We start from the raw sequence: 21,940 nt of genomic DNA, 5'->3' as shown, positions 1-21,940 counted from the left end.
TCACTGAATGATAGCAGTAAAGAGGGGAAGGGAAAAAGTTGGGGGAATATTAATAGGAATGTAGGAACAAGAGTAGGACATTCAGCCCCTCGAGCTTGTTCTGCAATTATATTGGATCATGGCTGATCTGTACCTCAACTCCATTTACCTGCCTTTTCCCATATCCCTTGAAACCCTTACCTAACAAAAATCCATTGATGTCAGTCTTAAAAATTTCAAGTGGCCCAGCATCCACAGTCTTTTGGGATCCAGATTTCCACTACCCGTTGTGTGAAAAAATGCTTCCTGATTTCACTCTTAAATGGCCTAGCTCTAATCTTAAGATTATGCCCCCTTGTTCCGGATTCCCCCACCCGAGGATATAGTTTATCTGCATTGACCTTATTGAATCCTTTTATCATTTTAAACACCTCAATTAGATCACCCCTCAACTGTCTAAACTCAAGGGAATATAAACCAAAGTTATGCAACCTGTCCTCATAATTTAATCCTTTAAGTTTGGTGAATCTGCGCTGCACCCCCTCAAAGGCCAATATATCTTTTCTGAGGTGCTCAGCCCAAAACTGAACACAGTACTCCAGATGTGGTCTATTTAAGCCTCCGGAGGACTGAACCATTACTTCCTTACTTTTGTACTCCAACACCCTTGAAATAAAGGATAACATTCCATTAGCCTTTTTAATTGCTTTTTGTACTTGAGCACTAACTTTTAGTGATTTGTGTACATCTCTTTACTCTTCCACTGTTTCTACTCTCTCACCATTGGGAAAATATTCCAATATATCTTTCTTGGATCCAAACTGGATGACCTCACACTTCCCCACATTGAACCCTATCTGCAATACCAATATCAAATTTGCAGAAAAAAGTCAAACGCAAAATTCCATTGAATCTTTTGATAATGTTCATAAGCAATATTATCTTGTATGGCATGCCGACTAAGTAAGATTGTATACAATGAAGATGAACAGTAAATACACAGGCCCTGAAATTCCACGGAGGTTCTACCAGTCTTGCCATAATTGTGGTGGGAGACTAATGGAACCCCCAGGGGAAACAGTATAAAAAGCCGTTTACGCTGTTTCCCTGCGGATTCCCAACAGTTATGACGGGAGTCTAGAAGAACCCCGGCGGCATTTCAGAGCCAGTCTACGGATATATTAAACCAGATATTACAAATGACAGAAAGGTGTACAGAAATAGTAGCAATGCAGTGATATAACTGAAGCTTGTGCTATAAAGTGAAACCGAGCTTATAAGTAGCAGGTTCAATGAAGGTATGTTTGGACTCATACTATATTCATGAAAATAAAATAAATAATGCATGAAAGGAATTAAAACTGTACAATGGGGTACCTGTTATATAATTTGTCATAATTTTCCTTCAAAAGATCTCTTTCCTTTTGTAAATCGTTGACTCTCTCTTGTAGCTGATCAAAAAAATAGGATATGAATTATAAAGCAACAAAACATTCTGTACACTTCTATTACTACTGACGTACATAATATTTCTTTCAATTTAATTTTTTAAGCCTTTGAGGCTCCATTTGTAGACCTAGCTTGTACAATTACAGTTTTGTACAGTGATTTACTTTAATGAAATTAGTTTATGACGGATTTCCCATGGAGTTGTTCTCAGTGATTTGGAAAATAAAGTAGAAGTTTGTGAGACCCTATTGCATCCAAAGCTATGTGTACATGTTGTATTAAAACCAGTGATGGCAATGAAATGGTTCTGTATTGGACAAAACTGATAAAATCACATGCCCCTTCAAATTAGATTTTCAAAGTGACCCAACTATGTGATTTACCAGATTCTGACTCTATACAATATCAAATAATATAGGGAGGGATTAAAAGCTGTGCTCCAATTTCTAAGTTTGGATTATGGTTACAAACCACTCTAACTTTGTTCTTGTGGTTTAAGATGTCGTTTGAATCCAAAGAATGAATTAGGCCATTGTAATGTCTTGTAGAACATCCATTATTTCACACAATGCTCACTATCTTCCGACTGGTAGAGTAATATTTATTTTCGACGAGAAAAGTAAAAAAAAACTACCTCTTCAGTTGCTTTTTGAGAAAAGGAGGTTGAGTGGAGCTGATTTTCAAGACAAAGGCACTTAGAACGTTCTTTTTTCAGCTGTTCATTCAGTTCATCAACTTTGTTCATTAAAGCATCATGACTGGCTTTCATGGTTCTCTGGTTCTGTAAGACAATACATCTTCAATAATGGTAGTCATTGTACATTACAAACTTAGTCTGTACACATGCACAGTTTACATTACAATTAATGAAGTTATATATTCTGTAGGTACTGCTAATGAATACTTTCCACCTGTGTCACAACAAAAATGGTGGTTCTTTCTCCTAAATTTTTCATTTTCTTTTGCATGGGATGCTCAAATAAAATGCAATGCATTCAATTCTAGCATGAGACCAATGCTATAGAAATTTCAGCAGCTGGGGAAAGAACTGGGATGCCAATCTTCTTTATACAGAAACTGTACTGAATAACTCACTATTTTAAAAAATCAATTGAAAAAGAAAACAAGTTTTGAAAGGGAGAGATTCAGTACCCAAGGAGAGGGAATCTCTTACAATGTCAGCTAACATGGGGGCAGGAGAGGAGTTGGGTGGTCAGCAGTTTAATGGAAATAGGGTCAAGAGAGCAGGAGGTGGACGCTCATGGATTAAATGAATTTGGAGAGGGTATCAGGGGAGATTTGCCCAATCTCACCAGCCACACTTCTGGAAGCATTGTTGCCAGAGAAGAAAATTCCAGGTAATAAATTGAAAAGCTACTCCTTCACATGTATCATCCCTAAGTTATGAAATAAACTACCACTTAGTGTAGGAAATGCAGACTCAATAAAAGCACTGAAAGGGCAAACAAATTCCCAATTTAGCAATGAATATAGGGTTACGGGCCCATGGGCTTGGTACAGGGGGAGCAGGCAGATTAAATGGTCAGCAGGGTCAAATATGTGGATGTTAATGATGGAAATTAGTTGGATGGGCCATATAGCATTTTCTCATTCCTACCTTCTAGATTATGTAAAATGGTAATAAAACTAGAAGTATTTTTTCAATAAATTTGCAATGATCTTTCAGTCTTTTTTTTGGTTCCTTGATTATATACGTAACTTTGCATAAGAAACAGATTATATTTTGGGAACAGCTGTGTTGCCTCTGACCCTTGAACGCTTACCTCTTGAATTTGCAAAAATTTTCCCTCCAAGACGGTAAGTGCAGCTGCTTTATCCACGAGCTGTTTTTGTAGCTTTATCATATCCACATTGTCTCTGATTGCTGTCCTATAATTTAAAGAGAAAAAAATATGATGCATTATATCATACCGAACTGAGAAGAGTAGATTTCCTTTTTGGCATAAACCGTTTACATCACACAATTTTTCCTACGATCGTTATTTTCTCTCTAAGGAATCAAACGCATCATTAACCCATGTTTGTCTGGAGAAGATACAACTACTGAGAAAATAAATCTGATAAATAAACAGGAAAAACATTTGAATGGAAAAATGAAATTTCCTTGTTTGCCAAACATTTGAGGACTGACATGTCAGCAGGAGGTTTGGTCCTGTTTAACTGCAGCTCTTTAACTGAGAGGATAGAATTGATGCCTTGAAAAACTTTGCCAGTGGTTACACCATATTGACTGGTCATGTAAAATGTTCTAGTGCTTATGTTGCGAAGGTTTTTTAAAAATAAAATTTGTCTGTAACATGCTGTTATGCCAGCCCAGGTGTCTTATGAAACTGACCCTATTGGTTGCTGGAAGAATGGAAATATTTGGAGAATTTTACTGCAGTGCTGTGTATTTCTGCAACCCTGAAAGCTAACTGTAATTTCCAGAACATCCTGTGTGTTCTTTCAGGTTGATGTGTCGTTTTAGGAACAGGGATTTGATTATTTTACGTGAAGGACTTAAAAGACAAAAGAAAGTGGAGGCAGGAGAATTGAGTAATGAGTATAGTTTAGCATGTGGTCCTATCACCTCTAGGACCTGGGTTAGATTTAGCCCAGGCTGATAAGACTAAAGTTTTCTTTCTTTGATAGCTGTAAGGGTTCTGCATAAAATGTATTTAGGTAGTTCCAGATCAGTTCCGACTTGCTGAATATTCACATGACAAAACTGCTTGTAAATTGATACAAATTGGCCATCCCACTCCAAGAACTCATAAAGGTAATTGCTGATAGCAATGGAAATGTCACACTGATATAGTGGGAACTGATCTTCTGTGGTTGGAGTTAAAACTTTTTTGGGAGCACGGCAGAAGAAAGCTTTGCTCTGCATCTGGCTTGTGCTGTGCCAAATGACAAATGACAAAACTGCCAAAAGTGCATTATATCTCAAAACTGACACACTCACCTGCGGAGTAAAATTCTATTCCCCTAAAATATATCTCTATTTTTTGTTTTTAAGGAAGTGGAGGTGTCGTCTCCAAAAATATTAAATATTTTATGAAGTATTTCTGTTTGTGTGTAGCACAGAAATGAAGGCTGGATGTTAGTGTTTAAATGCCAGGATGCTTTTATTTGTTTTGAGGCAGATTGCTAGTGCATTATAAGATTGCTGCATCAAAGATACTCTGTACCAAATTCTATTCAGCATCCATTCAATATATCAACTGGTTTGATCAGGTTTTTACTGGAATTTTGAGCAGAGGTTCCTCAATCTGTTTTGAATAGACTCTCAACAGCTAACCAAAAAAGTAATACGCTGATCAGGTATTTATGCTATACAGTTTTGTGTGAAATTACAATAGTCTTCAAAGAATTCAAACAGAAAATAATTTGTCCTGTTACATATTTTTAAACGATATATATATGTGCAGGGGCAATACTAGAACACGTGTAAAAGTCTGTCAACTTTTTCTCTTGCATTACATTACATATTTTATGTATATACTTTGAAAAATGTGGTCACAAAACTACAACAAATACAGGCATTATACAAAAACATCTGCAAACCATCTGAAGATGCACAGTACTGGTTTTTATTGTTTAGGGTCTGAAATATAACACTGACCCATAGGTTTTCTTGCACCAAGATATAAAAAAAAACAAAGCACAGCAATCTAGGAATGTGGGCAAAGGACAATGGAAATCAATGAAGGAAACATTTGCCAAAAATGGAATCTCGATGCACAAGTGATGACCAGAAGCATTCTTGGCAGTTCTGTGAAAGAAAATGCAACTGTTTCTCCATGCTAGTGTTTGTTTTGGCAACAGTACATGAAAGGATGAAGCCACTTGTGTTGGTGGGGTGGTGCTTTGATGGAACCTTTCATTCTACATAATTGATTACCAAAAAGCTACACTAAAAATGTTGACATTTCTTTAAATGAGAAGCTAGAACATTTAGTTTCAAACATTTTTTTAAAAAAGCATAAAGAAACCTAGTAGATAAAGAATTTACAAATATCTAATTGGAAAAGGTATATTGAACACTGTGTTCTTTTAAAACTTCAATTTAGCAAATTTCTGGAATTCTGACTTTCTTTTAACTTAGCACCCATGCTATCTTTCTCTGTCTCGTTGGACACTGTCATTTCCATTCCTAGCTTGAGGGACCTGGAAGCACACGTGTGCAGTGTGAGAAGCATGCTTTGTCAAACCCATTTTTTCTCTGTCTTGGATGGTGCCATTCAGATTGGCAACCTTGCTGACAGTGAAATAATAACTTCAATTATCTTGCCTTGCATACCAAGTTCTACTGTTGACTGTAAGATTGTCATTTAAGAATTCACTGTTTGGAAAGTTATGACCCATTTGCCTGCCTTTCCAATTAAAGTGAGCTTACAGACCCTTGATAAAAGTTGAATAAAGTTTGTGGCCATATGCAAGCTTTTACACATTCTTTTTATGTTCTGTAAACTGTTGTATTGATGGGGTCATTTAATTTTTGCACAGATGTTCACAAGATCAATACATCTGCAAAAAAATATATACTTGTCAGCACTAAAAAGGAATTTTAGATTAAATAAGTTGCTTGTACAAGAGCCACAAGAACATATATATGTTCTAAAACTTTTTATAGGGAAAGGAAATGAAAAATGTGTGGAACATATGACAGCAAAATGTTTTTCAATGAGAACTGTACATGGCACCACAACAAAACAGTATTCCTATGTTGCTTTCTAGATTGTTTACATGCAGTAAACAAATAAAAATGATGTACTAATTCCAACTTAATTACTGTGGTTATTTTGTGGAACACACTGTTGCATGATTGCTTCTCTCTCTAGAATGAGCAATTTGTGACAGTGACTGTGAGTTATCATATTTAGAGCTGTATCTTTCAACTGGAGAGTGATGTACCTGCCTGACCCAGTATATTCTTTGCTCATTAACCACCATTCTACTATTACTTGCAACTAAATTTACTATGCATTATATTTGATTGACTTAAAAAACAGTCTTATGTGGATTTCAAATGTAAGTGGTTTTATATCAGTTGCAGTTAAAGAAATAAAATCAATGAGCAGCAGCTATCCTGCATTGTGCAACAGTTTCAAAATCGCAGTGATGCAAGATGAGCAGTATATCTATAGCGCAGCTGGAGTCTGCTCAGTTTTTTCAGTTAGACATGACATAAGTCATAGGAGCCAGTTTCACACCGCTTCAACTTTGCGCTGGTTGCAGTTGCTGGACCCAGTGCAAAGCAACTTTTAATGTTCAAGGTAAAAAAGAACCTAGATGATTCTCTTGGTTGTCTTTGCTTTTCAAATGTTGAAGAGCCAAATGTCCCTTTATGAAGAGTTCTTGATAAGTTTTCTGAAATCAACACACCAAAATACCCATTTTGGTTCATGCAGCAATTCATCCTCCTGCCAAATAAGTATCGTAAAAGAAAAACACTGCCACTGATCCAAACTTAAACCTTCTCTTTCACGTGCATCATCTGACATTTTTTGCTGTAAGTTAAAAAATGTGACTTTAGCTTACAATCAATATCAGCAAATTTGGTTAACTGAATTTGCAATTATTTCGCAACAATGCTGGACTTGCTTTATAATCAACAGCAACAAGCTGTTTCTCTATTATAACCCACCAGAGACATACCACAGGGAACATGTGAAATGAATCTGCTTAGAAGGGACAGCAGAAAGATTTAGTAGTGCAGAAAATTTATTAGAAGTAAAGCAAAACTGATACAATTAGATGTGAATAGATGGGGAACATATGGAAAGGAAGACAGACGTACAGGCTACTTACTTTAGTTATAAAATATCGGATTTAAATAATGAAGCATTATGTAGAGCATATGCCGAAATCACAGCTCTATGCTCGAAGTTGGACCGCAACAACAGAAAAAACATGATTTTAATAAAGGCAAGCAAGTACTTAGTCTTTTGTTTCAAAGCAACATAAAATTTTGGATAACTACCAGTTTTTGTTACGAGAAATCCAAACCAAGTGGTCAAGTAAGCACACAAAGCAAATTTAATTTGATTTATTAGTATTGCAAAGGATATTTGCTTTAGCTATTACTTTAAAGGTTATCACAGGATATAATTTCTTGGGATTCAGAATAATCTACTTCAAACAGCACATCTGTGAACTACTTCTCTCTGATATCTGGTTTGGTGCATTTTTGATGTCAAACTCTGAACTGATTAAGTGTAGCAAACTGAAATTGTAGAAAGCCAAAGAAACTATTGTATGTATACCCTACGCACAACATTATCATGCAACAAGTAAACTCATATACATTATACATACGCAGGAAATACAAGTATGCATGAACATATTGGGGCATAAATTCAACATTGTTGCGCCTGTTTTACAGGTGCAGCGGTAATGAATTTAGCAGAGCACCCGTGCCCAACTTGTGTGGGCGTCAAGAGCCTTTTTGAAATGAGGGTCCTGCACCATTCCCGGGAACTTCATTAAGATTAGTCAGAGCTTGTGCCGTGCAAACTCCGATTAGTTTTTCAGGCTCTATAGCGGCCTAACCAGTGGTCCTTAAAGGGACTGCTGGAGGCTGCCAAAGAAACTGGCAGGTAATTTTTTTAAAAAGCTATCTTAATGTGGAGTTTACCCCCACAGTAATACCGAAGGCTGCTACCAGCCCACGCACGCTCCCTTCCCATTTGCGTCCCCACTCCTTGGACTGTTTTGGCGGCCGAGCTGGCCGAGAGCTGAAGGGCCCGGACTGGCGAACTGTGTCGAACCTACTTGGAAGTCCATTCCAGGTGTTGATCACTCTCTGTACGGAGAAGAACTGCCAGACATCAGTCCTAAAGTTGCCATTCGCCAGTATGAACCTACACCCCCTTGTCTTTCTGTCAAGGTTTACCTTGAAGTAGTGTACTAGATTTACCTTTTCTATATTCTTTAATATTTTATGTAACTCGTAAAATCAAATTGAAAATCTATCCCAGCATGTTGCACAGCAGACCTCTAATGAGGAATAAATAACTTGGAAAATTTTAGATACAAATAAAGGGAAATCTAAACAAATAATGTTCCATTACCAAAACAGTACATTAAATCCTTTTTACTGTTGCAAAAAAATAATGATTAGCTGTAAGATTTAAAATTTCTTAACTTTAATATCAAACTTATGAGATATTATTCAGGTCATTTTTGGTCTTCCCAGTTTATTATCATTAGTTGTGCTTCACCTGGTTCTGGGTGTGAAGCTGAAGGATTCTCTCTCCATGTTTAGAGGTCTCCTGTACAAGCTGGGATAGATTTTCAACTTGACTTTACGAGTTACATAAAGGTCTTCGATAAGGTACTGCATAGTAGACTCGTGACTAAGGTCAGAGCATGCAAAGTCAGGGGACAAGTAGCAGAATGGATAACAAGCTGGCTACAAAACAGGAAACAGAGTAGGGGTTAAAGGTAGTTACTCAGACTGGCAAAAGCTGCGAAGTGGTGTTCCACAAGGATCAGTGCTGGGACCACTGACGTTCACCATTTACATAAACAATTTGGACTCTGGAATCGGAAGTACAATTTGAAAATTTGCGGACGACACCAAATTGAGGGGTATAATTAATACTGAGGAGGACTGCAACAAAATACAAGAGGACATTAAAAACGTGCAGAATGGGCATATAATTGGCAAATGAATTTCAATATAGATAAGTGTAAGGTGGTCCATTTTGTTAGGAAGAATAAGGAGGCCACATACTGCTTGGAAAATAAGAGTTTAAATAGGGTAGAGGAGCAGAGGGGTCTGGGGTGCAGACACACAAGTCACTAAAAGTAGCGACCCAGGTTAAAAGGGCCACAAAAAAAGCAAACAAAGCACTGGGGTTCATTTCTAGAGGGATAGTATTTCTCTAGAAAAGAGTAGACTGAGAGAGTGACCTGAGGTCTTTAAGATTATGAAAGGGTTTGATAGGGTAGATATAGAGAAAATGTTTCTACTTGCGGGGGAGACCAGAACTAGGGGCCATAAATATAAGGTAGTAATTAATAAATCCAATAGGGAATTCAGGAGAAACTTCTTTACCCGGAGAGTGGTTAAAATGTGGAACTCGCTACCACAAGGAGTAATTTTTTAAATTTTTTTTTATGGGATGTGGGTGTCGCTGGCAAGGCCAGCATTTATTGCCCATCCCTAATTGCCCTTGAGAAGGTGGTGGTGAGCCGCCTTCTTGAACTGCTGCAGTCCATGTGGTGAAGGTTCTCCCACAGCGCTGTTAGGTAGGGAGTTCCAGGATTTTGGCCCATCGGCGACGAAGGAATGGCGAAATATTTCCAAGTCGGGATGGTGGGTGACTTGGAAGGGAACGTGCAGGTGGTGTTGTTCCCATGTGCCTGCTGCCCTTGTCCTTCTAGGTGGTAGAGGTCGCGGGTTTGGGAGGTGCTGTCGAAGAAGCCTTGGCGAGTTGCTGCAGTGCATCTTGTAGATGGTACACACACTGCAGCCACAGTGTGCCGGTGAAAGGAGTGACTGTTTAGTGTGTTGGATGGGGTGTCAATCAAGCAGGCTGCTTTGTCCTGGATGCTGTCGAGCTTCTTGAGTGTTGTTGGAGCTGCAGTCATCCAGGCGAGTGGAGAGTATTCCATCACAGGTGAGTCACTTGCTGCAGAATACGAAGCCTCTGACCTGCTATTGTAGCCACAGTATTTATGTGGCTGGTCCAGTTGAGTTTCTGGTGAATGGTGACCCCCCAGGATGTTGATGGTGGGGGATTCGGTGATGGTAATGCCGTTGTATGTCAAGGGGAGGTGGTTAGAGTCTCTCTTGTTGGAGATGGTCATTGCCTGGCACTTGTCAGCTACAAATGTTACTTGCCACTTATCGGCCCAAGCCTGGATGCTGTGCAGGTCTTGCTGCATGCGGGCACGGACTGCTGGTTGAGATGACAAGGATAGATACATTTAAGGGGAAGCTAGATAACTACATGAGGGAGAAAGGAATAGTAGGATATGGTGATGGGGTTAGATGAAGAAGGGTGGGAGGAGGTCGTGTGGAGCATGAACACCGGCACGGAACTGTTGGGCCAAATGGCCTGTTTCTGTGATGTACATTTTATGTAATTCTATGTAATGTTTGATCCCTACAGCTACCTTCCACATCCACAATTCCGCCTCAAGTCCTACTCCAGGAATTTGAGTACAAAATCTAGGCTAACATTCCAGTGCAGTACTGAGGGAGGTGCCGTCTTTCAGATGAGACGTTAAACTGAGGCCTTGTCTGCCCTCTCAGGCAGACGTAAATAATCCCATGGCAGTTTTTTGAAGAAGAGCAAGGGAGTTCCCCCTGATGTCCTGGCCAATATTTATCCCTCAACCAACATTGCTAAAACAAATGATCTGGTCATTATCACATTGCTGTTTGTAGGACCTTGCTGTGTGCAATTTGGCTGTCACGTTCCCTACATTACAACAATGACTACGCTTCAAAAGTACTTAATTGGCTGTAAAGCGATTTTTTGCGATTGGCTGTGAAAGGCGCTATTTAAATGCAGGGTGGCAGGGTGGATGATTTGGTTTGCAGACTTCTCTATGGCTGCTATGTTGCTGATGCCATCAACTACTTCTCTGAAATGGAAAGAATTCTCCCCATCTGAGCCGGAGTGCTCCAAACAGCAGCTGGCTGAGAGCTAGTGAATTTATTCAATGAAAGTGACTGAGTTCGAATCAGTCATGAATGGGATTCAAATACAATTTTGTGAACTAAATCTCAGCATGTCACCACTAAGGTTACTACGTGGCATCACTAAAAGGGTTTATTTCATTTACTAAGTTTAAGTAGACTCCGTTCCACTTAAGTTCATTTATTAACATCTTGTTTTTTGGCTTTAGTAAACACTGAATATTCATAAAAATCAATACAATTTAAGCTTCTTACTTATTGCGGCTTTCATGGCACATGCAATAGCTTACTGTATAATGACTAATTGAATCTGGAGCTACAAATGTTGATGGAATACAATTTTATTCAGGCTGGGATTTTATTATAAACAAGCAGTAACAATTTCTTTATCTAACAGCAGCCATTAACAGAAGAACATTTTAGATTACTATTGATTTTTCAGCAAGAACCAAACAGAAATAAATTGTATAGCTTATTTCAAAAGTAGGGGCTTTAACCGTTAGAGAATGTTTTTACTTCAAAACTGCGACGATAGTGACTCCTATTGATTTGCTGACTATTGTGGATTTTAATGATCCTATATTGTGCTGACAACAAATGCTTTTCAAGAAACTGAATTCTGGAAGCTTTTTTAGGATAGGCTCTTGCTAAAGGGTGACCTAATAGAGTTCTTTAAAAATATGAAGGAATTTGATAAGGTAGACGTAGAGTAGATGTTTCCCCTTGTCTGGAGACCAAAACCAGGAGCCATAAATATAAGATAGTCACCAATAAATTCAATAGGGAATTCAGGAGAAACTTCTTTACCCAAAGAATGATAAGAATGTGGAACTTGCTACCACAAGGAGTAATTGAAGTGAGTAGATAAGCACATTAGGGAGAAAGGAATAGAAGGATATGTTGATAGAGTTAGATAAAGAGGGGTGGGAGGAGGCTCGTGTGGAGCATAAATGCTGGCCTGGACCAGTTGGGCCGAATGGCCTGTTTCTGTGCTGTAGGCTCTATGTAATATATGTAATACTGCAATTTTTTTTTTTCAAATAGACTAATCAAATTATAGAAAATAAACTAAACTAAAGTAATGTTACAATGTGCAATTATTGTCTTGCTGGCTCTCATTACAAAATAAAAGTTCAAATGGTCCCCAAGAGCTGAAATAAAGCACTTCCTTTTTTACCTCTGTCCTGTTGCTTGATGCTCTCTGAGATGCAGAAGAGACTCTTCATATTCTTTATCCTTCTTCCTCATCTGTTCTCTCAGTATCTCAACAGTTTGCTCCATCTCTTCCATCTGCACCTTCTGGGACTCAATGCAATTCTCCCTGAAGGTCATATCGGAGAGCATTAATGAATGTGCCAGATAGCAGATTATAATCAAACACTTCATGAATATGCTGAAGCCAGCTGTCAATATCTTCAAAACAAAATTAAATTTTCAAGTTTGTTATTGAGAAGTTAAAAAGTTATCAAGATGAATAATGGTATAAAAGGCTACTGAAGTCAATGGAAAGTAAAATGGGGGGACTTATCTGTCGCATCAGTAATTAAAATGTTTACATTTTCTAACTATCAATTAAACACAGGTGATAATGAGGGATAATTGGAGGCTTTCTATTTGCTTTCAAAATTTATCACTTTTGTTTAAGAATTCAAATTAGGATGAGGTAAGAAACTGTCTCTCCTTTTTCTCAGTCTCTATTTGTCGGGCACTCTCTTTTGTTTCTTTCTCTCTCTATTTCACTGATGCTAGTAAATAGAATCAATGAAACACAAGGGATAATTGGAAGCTATCTGATTTCAAATTTGAATTGTTTTTTTTAAAAAAAGAACGCCAATTAGGATGAAGGAAGACACTGTTTCTCCTTTTCTCTCGGTTTAATACACTTGGGTTACACAGTATATAACTTTAAAGATACAATCAGTGTATCACTGGTCTGTCATGTTTTATCTCTCTTTCACACACACACAGACAGCCTCTCTGTTTAAAAAAAACTCAATATAAATTTTATCTGAATAAAGCTTTTGAGATTTGTCCTCCAGCTTTTCCTCAAATAATTTTGGAAAACAACCATAATTAATTTTTTTGAAGACTTAGAGACAACCATTTATTATTTGGCTGGCATGGATGCTATGACAAATGTATTCTGAAAAATTGGGCACACTGCAGATTCTCAGACAGCAGGATCTGCTTTCGGCTAATAGAATGCTCTGGGCAAAGATATCAAGTCAAAGCCAGAAACTGAGGTCTTCAAGAAAAAACTTTAATGGAGGTATTAAAAAAAAACAATTCAACTGCTCAATTTAATCATGGTTTTATGAAATATATCATTTTTGAATTTTTAAAATTTTGTTTAAAACCTCATTTTGGATATCAGAAATTTTAGTTACTAAGAAAAAAATGGCAAACAATTTTTTTGAAAAAGCATTTTGAGTGATTCAACCTTTGGTGAAAGTTGACAAAGGAAAATTGAATTGGAAATGTGAACATAGTAATTCATAATGGGAAATGTTGACACATAAGTAGTGCCAAAATGTGATAACAGGAAGTAAGGGTGCAAATATAAGATTTTTTATTATATAAATGCACACATACACACACACACACACACATATATATACACAAACAAGCATTATTTCAGCATTCTGTCAAAATATGGTATATTATTTTACAAAGTATGCTACTTTTGTTGGTAAGTTCCAGCACCAACTAGTTATATTATTTTGTAGGGCACGTAAATGCTAATGAAACAATTGATTAAGTAGCAGTAGGGAAGCAATTGCCATAACTGGTTCTGATCCAGATCTTTAGCCATTAGATGTGATAACAATAACAAATTGAGTGAATTGTAAGAATTCTTGAGTGGGAGAATTTATGAAATCTCCACTTCAACCAAAATGGAATTAAGTACTTCTTAGTACTTCATAAAGTTCATCAGCAGCTTGTTTTACAATAATAATAAGAAATTGATAGACTTTTTAAAGACTACTCCTGATTCTATGGACCCCAATATTAAGCAGAATAAGAGATAACTAATATTCACAGTATCTATACAAATGATAATGAAGAGAAAGGGAAATGAGAAGGAAGATAGTGACAGTCAATAAGACAGCAGGACCTGAAAGCACCTGGGGGACACTTAAAGTGGAGGAACTGTATCTGAAATCTTCAGTAGAGTATGAAGAATGGGGAAATGGCCCTTAGTAGGGTTACAAGCATAAATTTACTATCCGAGGATTATTAGCTGATCACTTTGACATGGATGGTTGTAAAATTATTTCAGATCATTGGCAAAATTCAGGGATCAAATTTATTATATTTTTGAAGATGTAACCAAGTTCATGAATGGGAATATGGAACAAAGCTGGCTAAATGGAGTTGAGATACAGATCAGCCATGATCTAACTGAATGGTGGAATAGGCTCCTGGTGCTGAATGGCTTGCTCCTATTCCTAAAATGATAGAGGGTGAATGATGTGGGGCCGGTCAAGAAAGCATTTGCATATAGTCGAGTCTAAAGGTGACAAAGGCATGAACAAGATTTTCAGCAGCAGGTTGGCTTAACATTTTAAGCCAATGTTACACAGGTGCAAGCAGGCAGTCCTTTTGATGGAGAGGATATGGAGTCTGAAGGTCAGTTAGCAGTTGAATGGCCGCTAAGTTTGTGAACAGTCTGGTTCAGCGTGAGATAGTGGCTGGTTAGGGTGGTGGAATCGGTGGCAAGGATACAGAATTTGTAGCCAGGGCCAATGGCATCAGTTTTCCCAAAATTAAAATGAAGGATACTGCGGCTTATTCAAGACTGGATGTTGGACAAGCAGTCTGACACCACAGAGGCTGTACACAGGTTAATGTCGTCCATATGTCGTCAGTGTACATATGGAAACTGACCCCATGTCTATGAATGATGTTAACAAAGGGCAGCACATAGATAATGAAGAGGAGGGGACCTAGGATATATCATTGGGGGACTGTAGGTAATAGTGTGAGGGTGGAAATGAAACAATTGCTGGAGATACTCTGACTATGATCAGATAGGTAAGAGTGGAAGCAAGCAGTGAGCTGGGCGATGGAGGAGAGGAAAATGGTTTGGTTGACCATGTCAAAGGCTGCAGAGATGTCAAGGAGAATGAGGAGGGATAATTCATCACGATTACAGTCACATAGAATGTCATTTGAAACTTTGGTTCGAGCAGTTTTGGTACTGTGACAGGGGCAGAAGCCTGATTGGGGAGATTCCAACAGGGAGTTGAGGGAATGGTGGACATGGATTTGGGCGGCAACAACACATTCAAGGACTTGAGAAGAAAGGAAGATTGGATGTGGGCAGGTAGTATTCAAGAACAAAGGGGCTGAGGGTGGGTTTTTTGAGGAGCGGGTGATAACAGTTGCGTTCAGGAAAATCAGGTATACATACGCCTAACCACCGGTCCTTAAAGGGTCGCTGCAGGCCGCCACCACATTTTAAAAAATGTGGAGCTCCTCCTGGCTCCACATTAAAACCACGCACAGGCTGCTGCCAGCCACTGCTTGCCCCCCTCCCGATCGCTGCCTATCCCTCTCCTGGTCACCCACCTCCTTCCCGGTCACTTACAGCCCCCTTCCAAAACCTACCTGAAGGCCACTACCGGCGACACAGTGGCCTGAAATTCAAAATGTCTTCGCCAGCGAGCTGCCTGAGGATGTGAATGGGGCCCGAGGCCTAATATCGAGTGGGTTGACCTGTTCCGGCGCAGAGATCGTTCCCTGGGTCCATTTCTAAGCCAAAGTGCCCACTTTTTAAAGTTGTGTTTAGCCTCATTTGAAACGTTGGTCAGCATTTATTACACTGGCGGATAGCGTTTAATGCTACATGTACTCATCTCACATTTCTGATTGCCCCTATGAACATATTCCTATAGAGTTTGGTGAGTAGTGAAATAATAGAGCCTTACAGATTTCGTACTTCAGCTCTGGTGTCTTCAAGTAAGCTACGTCCATATCTGGGAACCATAGGTTGGGTACACCTTGTTGTCAGCTCTGGGTCTTGAACTCTGATTCCTAAATAAATCAAAAATAAAGATTTTAAAAGATATCACGTATATGAAACAACAAAATAAGCATAATATTTATCAATTATAATTCAGTTATAAGAAGCTCAGCTCCTGGCATAATTTTATTGTAAATTTACTTTGCAAGATACCTTGTTATAAATGGTAAATATGACACAAACAACTTGCATTTATGTAGCACCTTTAATGTAATAAAACATCCCAAAGCGCTTCACATGAGCGTTATCAATTAAAATATGACATCGAGCCACATAAGGAGATATTAGGACAGGCGACCAAAAGCTTGGTCAGAGGTAGGTTTTAAGGAGCATCTTAAAGGAAGAGAGAGAGGTAGAGAGATGGAGAGGTTTAAGGAGGGAATTGCAGAGCTTAGGGCCTAGGCAGCTGAAGGCATGGCCACCAATGGCGGAGCGATTAAAATTGGGGATGCCTAAGACGTCAGTGTTGGAGGAGTGCAGATATCTCGGAGGGTTGTAGGGCTGGAGGAGGTTACAGAGATAGGGAGGGGCGAGGCCCTGGAGGAATTTGAAAACAAGGATGAGAATCTTAAAGTCAAGGCGTTGCCAGACTGGGAGCCAATGTAGGTCAGCGAGCAAAGGGGTGATGAGTGAACGGGACTTGGTGTGAGTTAGGATAGGGCAGCAGAGTTTTGCATGGGTGCAAGTTTATGGAGGGAGCAAGGTGGGAGGCTGACAAGGAGAGCATTGGATTAGTCGTGTCTAGAGGTAACAAAGGCATGCTTTGTGTCGTATTTCTTCCATCAAACAATCTGTGAGTAGCAAAAAATATTGAAGTGTTTCATTTGGGTTGAATTGCATGGTTTTAGGGGGGTGGGGAGTGTTCAAACTGCCCTGGAGATATTTAGTTCTAGATGAAAGCCAAGCTTTTTTTTCAAAAAAAGTAAAATATAGCATATTGTCACTTTTTGGGATTTTTTAACCATTTTCCCACAGATTCGGAAGTGTTACATTGATATGTAAGGTTTTAAAGCAAAATGTATTCACATAAGTTTAAAAAAGCACTGAGATGAAAGGTGATTAAAATGCTAATTGGCTAGGTCTGAAGTTGTTTCTCCAAAGACTGCAAACAATAAGCAATTCATTAATTACTGTCTCAGTAATTGATAAGCACACCCACTGTATTGAGAGGTTCCTGGTTCCGAGCTCTCAGCAGGGGTTGTCTGGCATAGATTCCCCCCCCCCCCGCCCCGCAACCCCAACAATGTTGTGAACATAGGGAGATAAAAACCAGAGGCAGGAATATTCTTTTACAGTAAGGCTTTTAAAAAGAAAGCTGGGAGGGTAAGCTTTTGCCAAACTCAGAGGGTTATAATGCAAGTGGACAATTAGAAGTTACTTTGTTTAAGTCGAGGGAGATGACCCAATGATTATATTGGATTATAACGCAAGAGTTGTATTGATTGAACTAACTCTGATTGATCATAACAGCTGCTCTACATGTTTACTTGCTGTGAATTAAAGCAGCTTAATGATCATAATTGGTCTCACCTTACCTCGGTCCACCTTCAAAACAATTGGAGGCACACATGGGACCAAGTGCAAAAAACAAGGGGGTTGCTGTAGTTATATTCCTGGGTCACGCTACTGTATATTGGGCAATATGAGCACACCCTTAAATATAAGATGCTCAGACCACTTATGAGAGTGACTAGCACCACTGAACCTGAAAAATATCTAAGGCTCGACTCAAACTTACAACACATATTCCTCTCCAATGAGCATTATACAGTCCATCAAATTGTAGACTTCTTGCAGGAGTCAGAGGAAAAGAGTTAAGTAAAACTGTCCAAAACATTTTTCCCACTTAATTTTCTCCATTGCTCCCCTGAAGCCAGCCACTCATATTATAATACAGTTCCATATCCAGTATTTAATTCTTCTTGTTTCAGCCGAGGCAACAACTGTGAGTGTCTGCAGGTTATTGGACTTTGGAAGCTTTACATCTGACCCAACACTATTTTACCCAACTTCTAAGCATGTGCACTTTCCAGCAGGAGTTATTGGATAGCAGAGTGGAAAATTTTCACCTCTCTAGCTGTAAATTGAGACCATTTTTTGTAACACCCCCACCATGATTATTCATTATTTTTTCCTTTATGTTGATTCTTTTAAAAACATTTTGATAAAACAGTGAGTGCTGATTTTATGGAGTAAGTACAGACTTGGAGGAGGTACTGAGTCTGATAGTGTTAGGAAACTGAAGTGACATGTACTTGAAATTACTTGATTGCTGGGGAAACTAGATGGCACAGTGAGTTGCACAGTGGTTTGCAGGGCTATGGGGAAAGTACAGGAGAGTGGAACTAATTCGACAGCTCTTTCAAAAAGCCGGCACAGGCATGATGGTCTGAATGGCCTCCTTCTGTGCTGTATGATTCGATGATAGTGCGTTAAAGCATCCTCCGTCTTTTGACCTTAAGGTCCATTTGGAAATGAGGTTGGGCGGTCTCAATGTAGTTCTTAATTACATGTATTAATGGGACTAAACTGGCAATTTCACTCAGAATTGCTGTTGTACAAAATGGAAAATTTCACACTTGCGCAGTACAATGCTCTTTCCGAGGGTAGGGCAGAGTATACATGAGACTTATTCTGCACCTAATTCTATTTTTCCTGTTATAGATATTGGTGCTGATACTAGGGCGGGTCAATTTTAACTTCCCTCCCCCACCCCCTCCCCCCTACTATGCCTGGCTCTGCCAGGACTTACCCACTCCTTTCCTTTCCTGATCTGGCCGACTGCAATTTTAAATTGCAGGTGCCGAGGACACCCGGCCCAAGGTGGCCGGGCCCTCTTTATAAATGCAAATCGGGCTCCAATGATATCACTTGCTTTGCTGCATTTGTGCCCGGGAGTTAAAATCGAGCCCTGGATACGTGAAATGGGAAAATGTCTATTTAAAAAATGATGATTGCTGAAGCACTGCTGGCTCATGAATGTATCTCTACTGATGTTAATTCAACTCCCTTACACTGTTGGGTATAGTAAATACTAAATCAAATTCCTTTCGACACCTTTGTAAAGGAAAATGCTAATTTTGAATCTACAATCTCAGTGCACTGTTAGTTCACCCATGTGCATTCTTCCCTGATTTCTTTATTTTTCATCTTACGTTTTTGACCTTGCTGTTTGAGGGATGCTGCTGGTCCTTAGCCAACATTAACATTCACTGCACTTAAACAATATAGAATCCGGGTACTGCTCCTGCCGACCTGATACAATGTGCTACAGCTTAGCCCACTACCCCACTCAGCTGATTAGGCATGTTACAACTCAGTCCAGCTCAGCAACAGTAATCACGAAAGAGCTAACGGTTGATTCCAACTCCCAGTTCCATCTTAAGGAAATAACAAAGGTACTTCTGACATACAATGTAATTATTGCATTTATCTATCTATGACAGCTATTACATTCTAATTATAGGAAAGTACATTTCCATTTTTGTATTCTGTAGATTTACACTTGTGTTTAAACCTCATCTCTCTTCCTGGTATAAATGAGAGTGTTCACAATAGACAATAATGCTGTATAAGGGACTGCTCAAACCACCATCTGCTTATCTGGAAACACTCAAGTAACACCACGTTAGTTCAAACAATTGTGAAAGTCAAGATAATTCTTCATTGTGATGTAAGAGGTAAAAACTAAGTGTGGGGAGATTAAGAACAACTTGTGATGAATCTCGAGTACTGCAGAAATTTGCCTGTTCATGCCACTGCTTCTGTTGATCATGGCACTCCATGGTCTCCACTCTATAATGGACTACGATTGAACAAACAGATTTTCATTTACAGAAACTGCCAAGTATAGCCTATATCAAAGGGTCTCAGAATTAGTCTGTCAAATGTTCCTAATAAAGGTTAGAAATGCAGCATTTTTACAAATAGCTATGCAATATTAGTTGTAAACTGAATGAATGCTAATGACCACTTTTGTTTCAAAAATAGGTTGGTTTGGATTCAATCAGATAGGCACTTCATAATAAAACATTGTTCATTGGATTTGGGGGTCCGCGTTGTCAATTGCTTATTATCAATGAACTGCTCAATTTCGCGAGATTATTCCGTAAATTCAATAATTGTCAAGAGAGTGTGGTGTAGCAGTAATCTTGGCTTTTGCTGCCAGTTTTCTTATACTGCTAGATCACAACGTTATGATATTTTAGGTGACGTAAAGAAAGCAGGAGTATCTAACACATTTTTTCCATATTCTTCCTGCATTTTACAGGTTTCCATTATAATTTCTTCATGACAAACCTTTAACCTATTCATAATTCATCTGAATATACAATAGTAGGCTAAGGGTTAAAGTGTCATTTGAAATAAATGACACTTTAATTATAAGACACTTTAATTAGGTACTGAAAATTTTATTTCTTTTGATGTACTGGAGAGACCTTAAAGACTATTAAAAAATGTTCTTTTTTGTGCCATTCCTTGTCAAAAGATTCAAGTTTTTGGCTGTGGAGCAATTAGGAATACATAGTTTGTGTACTCATGATACAAATATTGACCCTTCACCCCTAGGTTTTGTCTCTGTGATCTCAGGAGCTCGCAAGTGAAAGTCAGTGGTATGAAACATAAAATATTTTCAAGAGCCACTTGAATGCTCAACAGTGCTCATAGCTGGGCTGGATAGCAGAGGTGAAACAAATTTTCAACATTCCTTGTTAAAGTAATATTATTGTTTAACAGTAAGAACAAAGAAAATAGGCTAGATTTCAAACAATCACAGCTTTGACTTAGTACTGAAATTAATACTTAGAACCTGAACATCTTTACAATGAATAGTGCTAGGAAGATGTACCAACAGGTTGGCTTCATTTAGCTCTTAGCTATACATCAAAAGTAAAATTTTGTGAAAACTGTAGGGTACTATAAGTTTAATATGCGTCCTGATAAAAAATTTGCTTTGAATGAAAGCTTCAGATAAATGGCATTCAAATGCTATAGGGTAGGGTACAGTAGACTAACTGAAAAAAAAGGTCCATCTATGTTTAGTACCTTTTTTAAGATTCTCTTGCGTAAAGGCAACTTCATGGACTTTTTTGAGGCCAGTGTTTATGCGTGATTGTACATAACTGTATGGCGTGTTTCTACGGCCTTGGACTTGCAGCTGCTGTTTAGCAGCTACCAGTCGATTCCTCAACCCCTCATTTTGCTTCTCCAGTTCACAAACTCTATCCTGCAGCTCCTCAATCATCTCTTCCATCTCAATGTCCCTGCCCATCCGCTTGGTGCCGTCACTCTCCATCTCAGACTTCTTCTTGTCATTGACGAGCCGAATTAGCTTGGTAGCCATCCTGACAGAACAGGAAAAGAATATGAAAACTCAGCAAAAGTATTCTGTTGAAAAGGGCATAAACACTGCTAAAGACTCTAGTGCGGAACGTTAATAATACTTTTCAGGTTTTGATATAACTATTACTGCCTGTGAAGAGTGCTTTGAAGTTAATCAAAACCATAGAAGAGCAATCTGCTTTATAACACTGACAAATAGCAGTTTCCTAGGGCTTATCATTCTAGCTTGTTACACACATACTTACTCCATATGCTCAATGAATAACAAATCAAAGGAAGTTATATATGGAGCACACCATACGCTGCTAAGAATAGTTCCAAGGAGGGGGTGTTGGAGGAATGTAAAGTTTGAATCTCATACCTTAACATTGTGTTTGCCCCCTTAACTATACCACATACAGCGTTAAGAATTTTAGACTTTAAAACCTCACAAGCATATGATGCTATAAAGTTTAGGTGGTCCTTAATAAAACCCTAGCAATATG

The 21,940-nt window shown here is 38.6% G+C and overlaps 1 protein-coding gene across 2 annotated transcripts in view; it reads right to left on the bottom strand.

Moving 5' to 3' along the window:
• The window catches only part of rpgrip1l (RPGRIP1 like), a 186,697-nt gene that overhangs the window by 129,120 nt on the left and 35,637 nt on the right, over positions 1-21,940 (bottom strand). For both annotated transcript variants that reach the window (XM_067997882.1, XM_067997883.1), the window contains exons 4-9: positions 21,159-21,457; positions 16,018-16,123; positions 12,264-12,407; positions 3,213-3,318; positions 2,063-2,209; positions 1,357-1,430 (exon numbers count right to left, since the gene is read on the bottom strand). In XM_067997882.1, the coding sequence (XP_067853983.1) occupies positions 1,357-1,430; positions 2,063-2,209; positions 3,213-3,318; positions 12,264-12,407; positions 16,018-16,123; positions 21,159-21,457 (876 nt within the window). The remainder of the gene's footprint in view (positions 1-1,356; positions 1,431-2,062; positions 2,210-3,212; positions 3,319-12,263; positions 12,408-16,017; positions 16,124-21,158; positions 21,458-21,940) is intronic.

The sequence above is a fragment of the Heptranchias perlo genome, chromosome 16 (genome assembly GCF_035084215.1).
Source record: "Heptranchias perlo isolate sHepPer1 chromosome 16, sHepPer1.hap1, whole genome shotgun sequence".
NCBI classification, from domain to species: domain Eukaryota; kingdom Metazoa; phylum Chordata; class Chondrichthyes; order Hexanchiformes; family Hexanchidae; genus Heptranchias; species Heptranchias perlo.
This window is presented reverse-complemented; position numbering and strand designations above follow the sequence as displayed.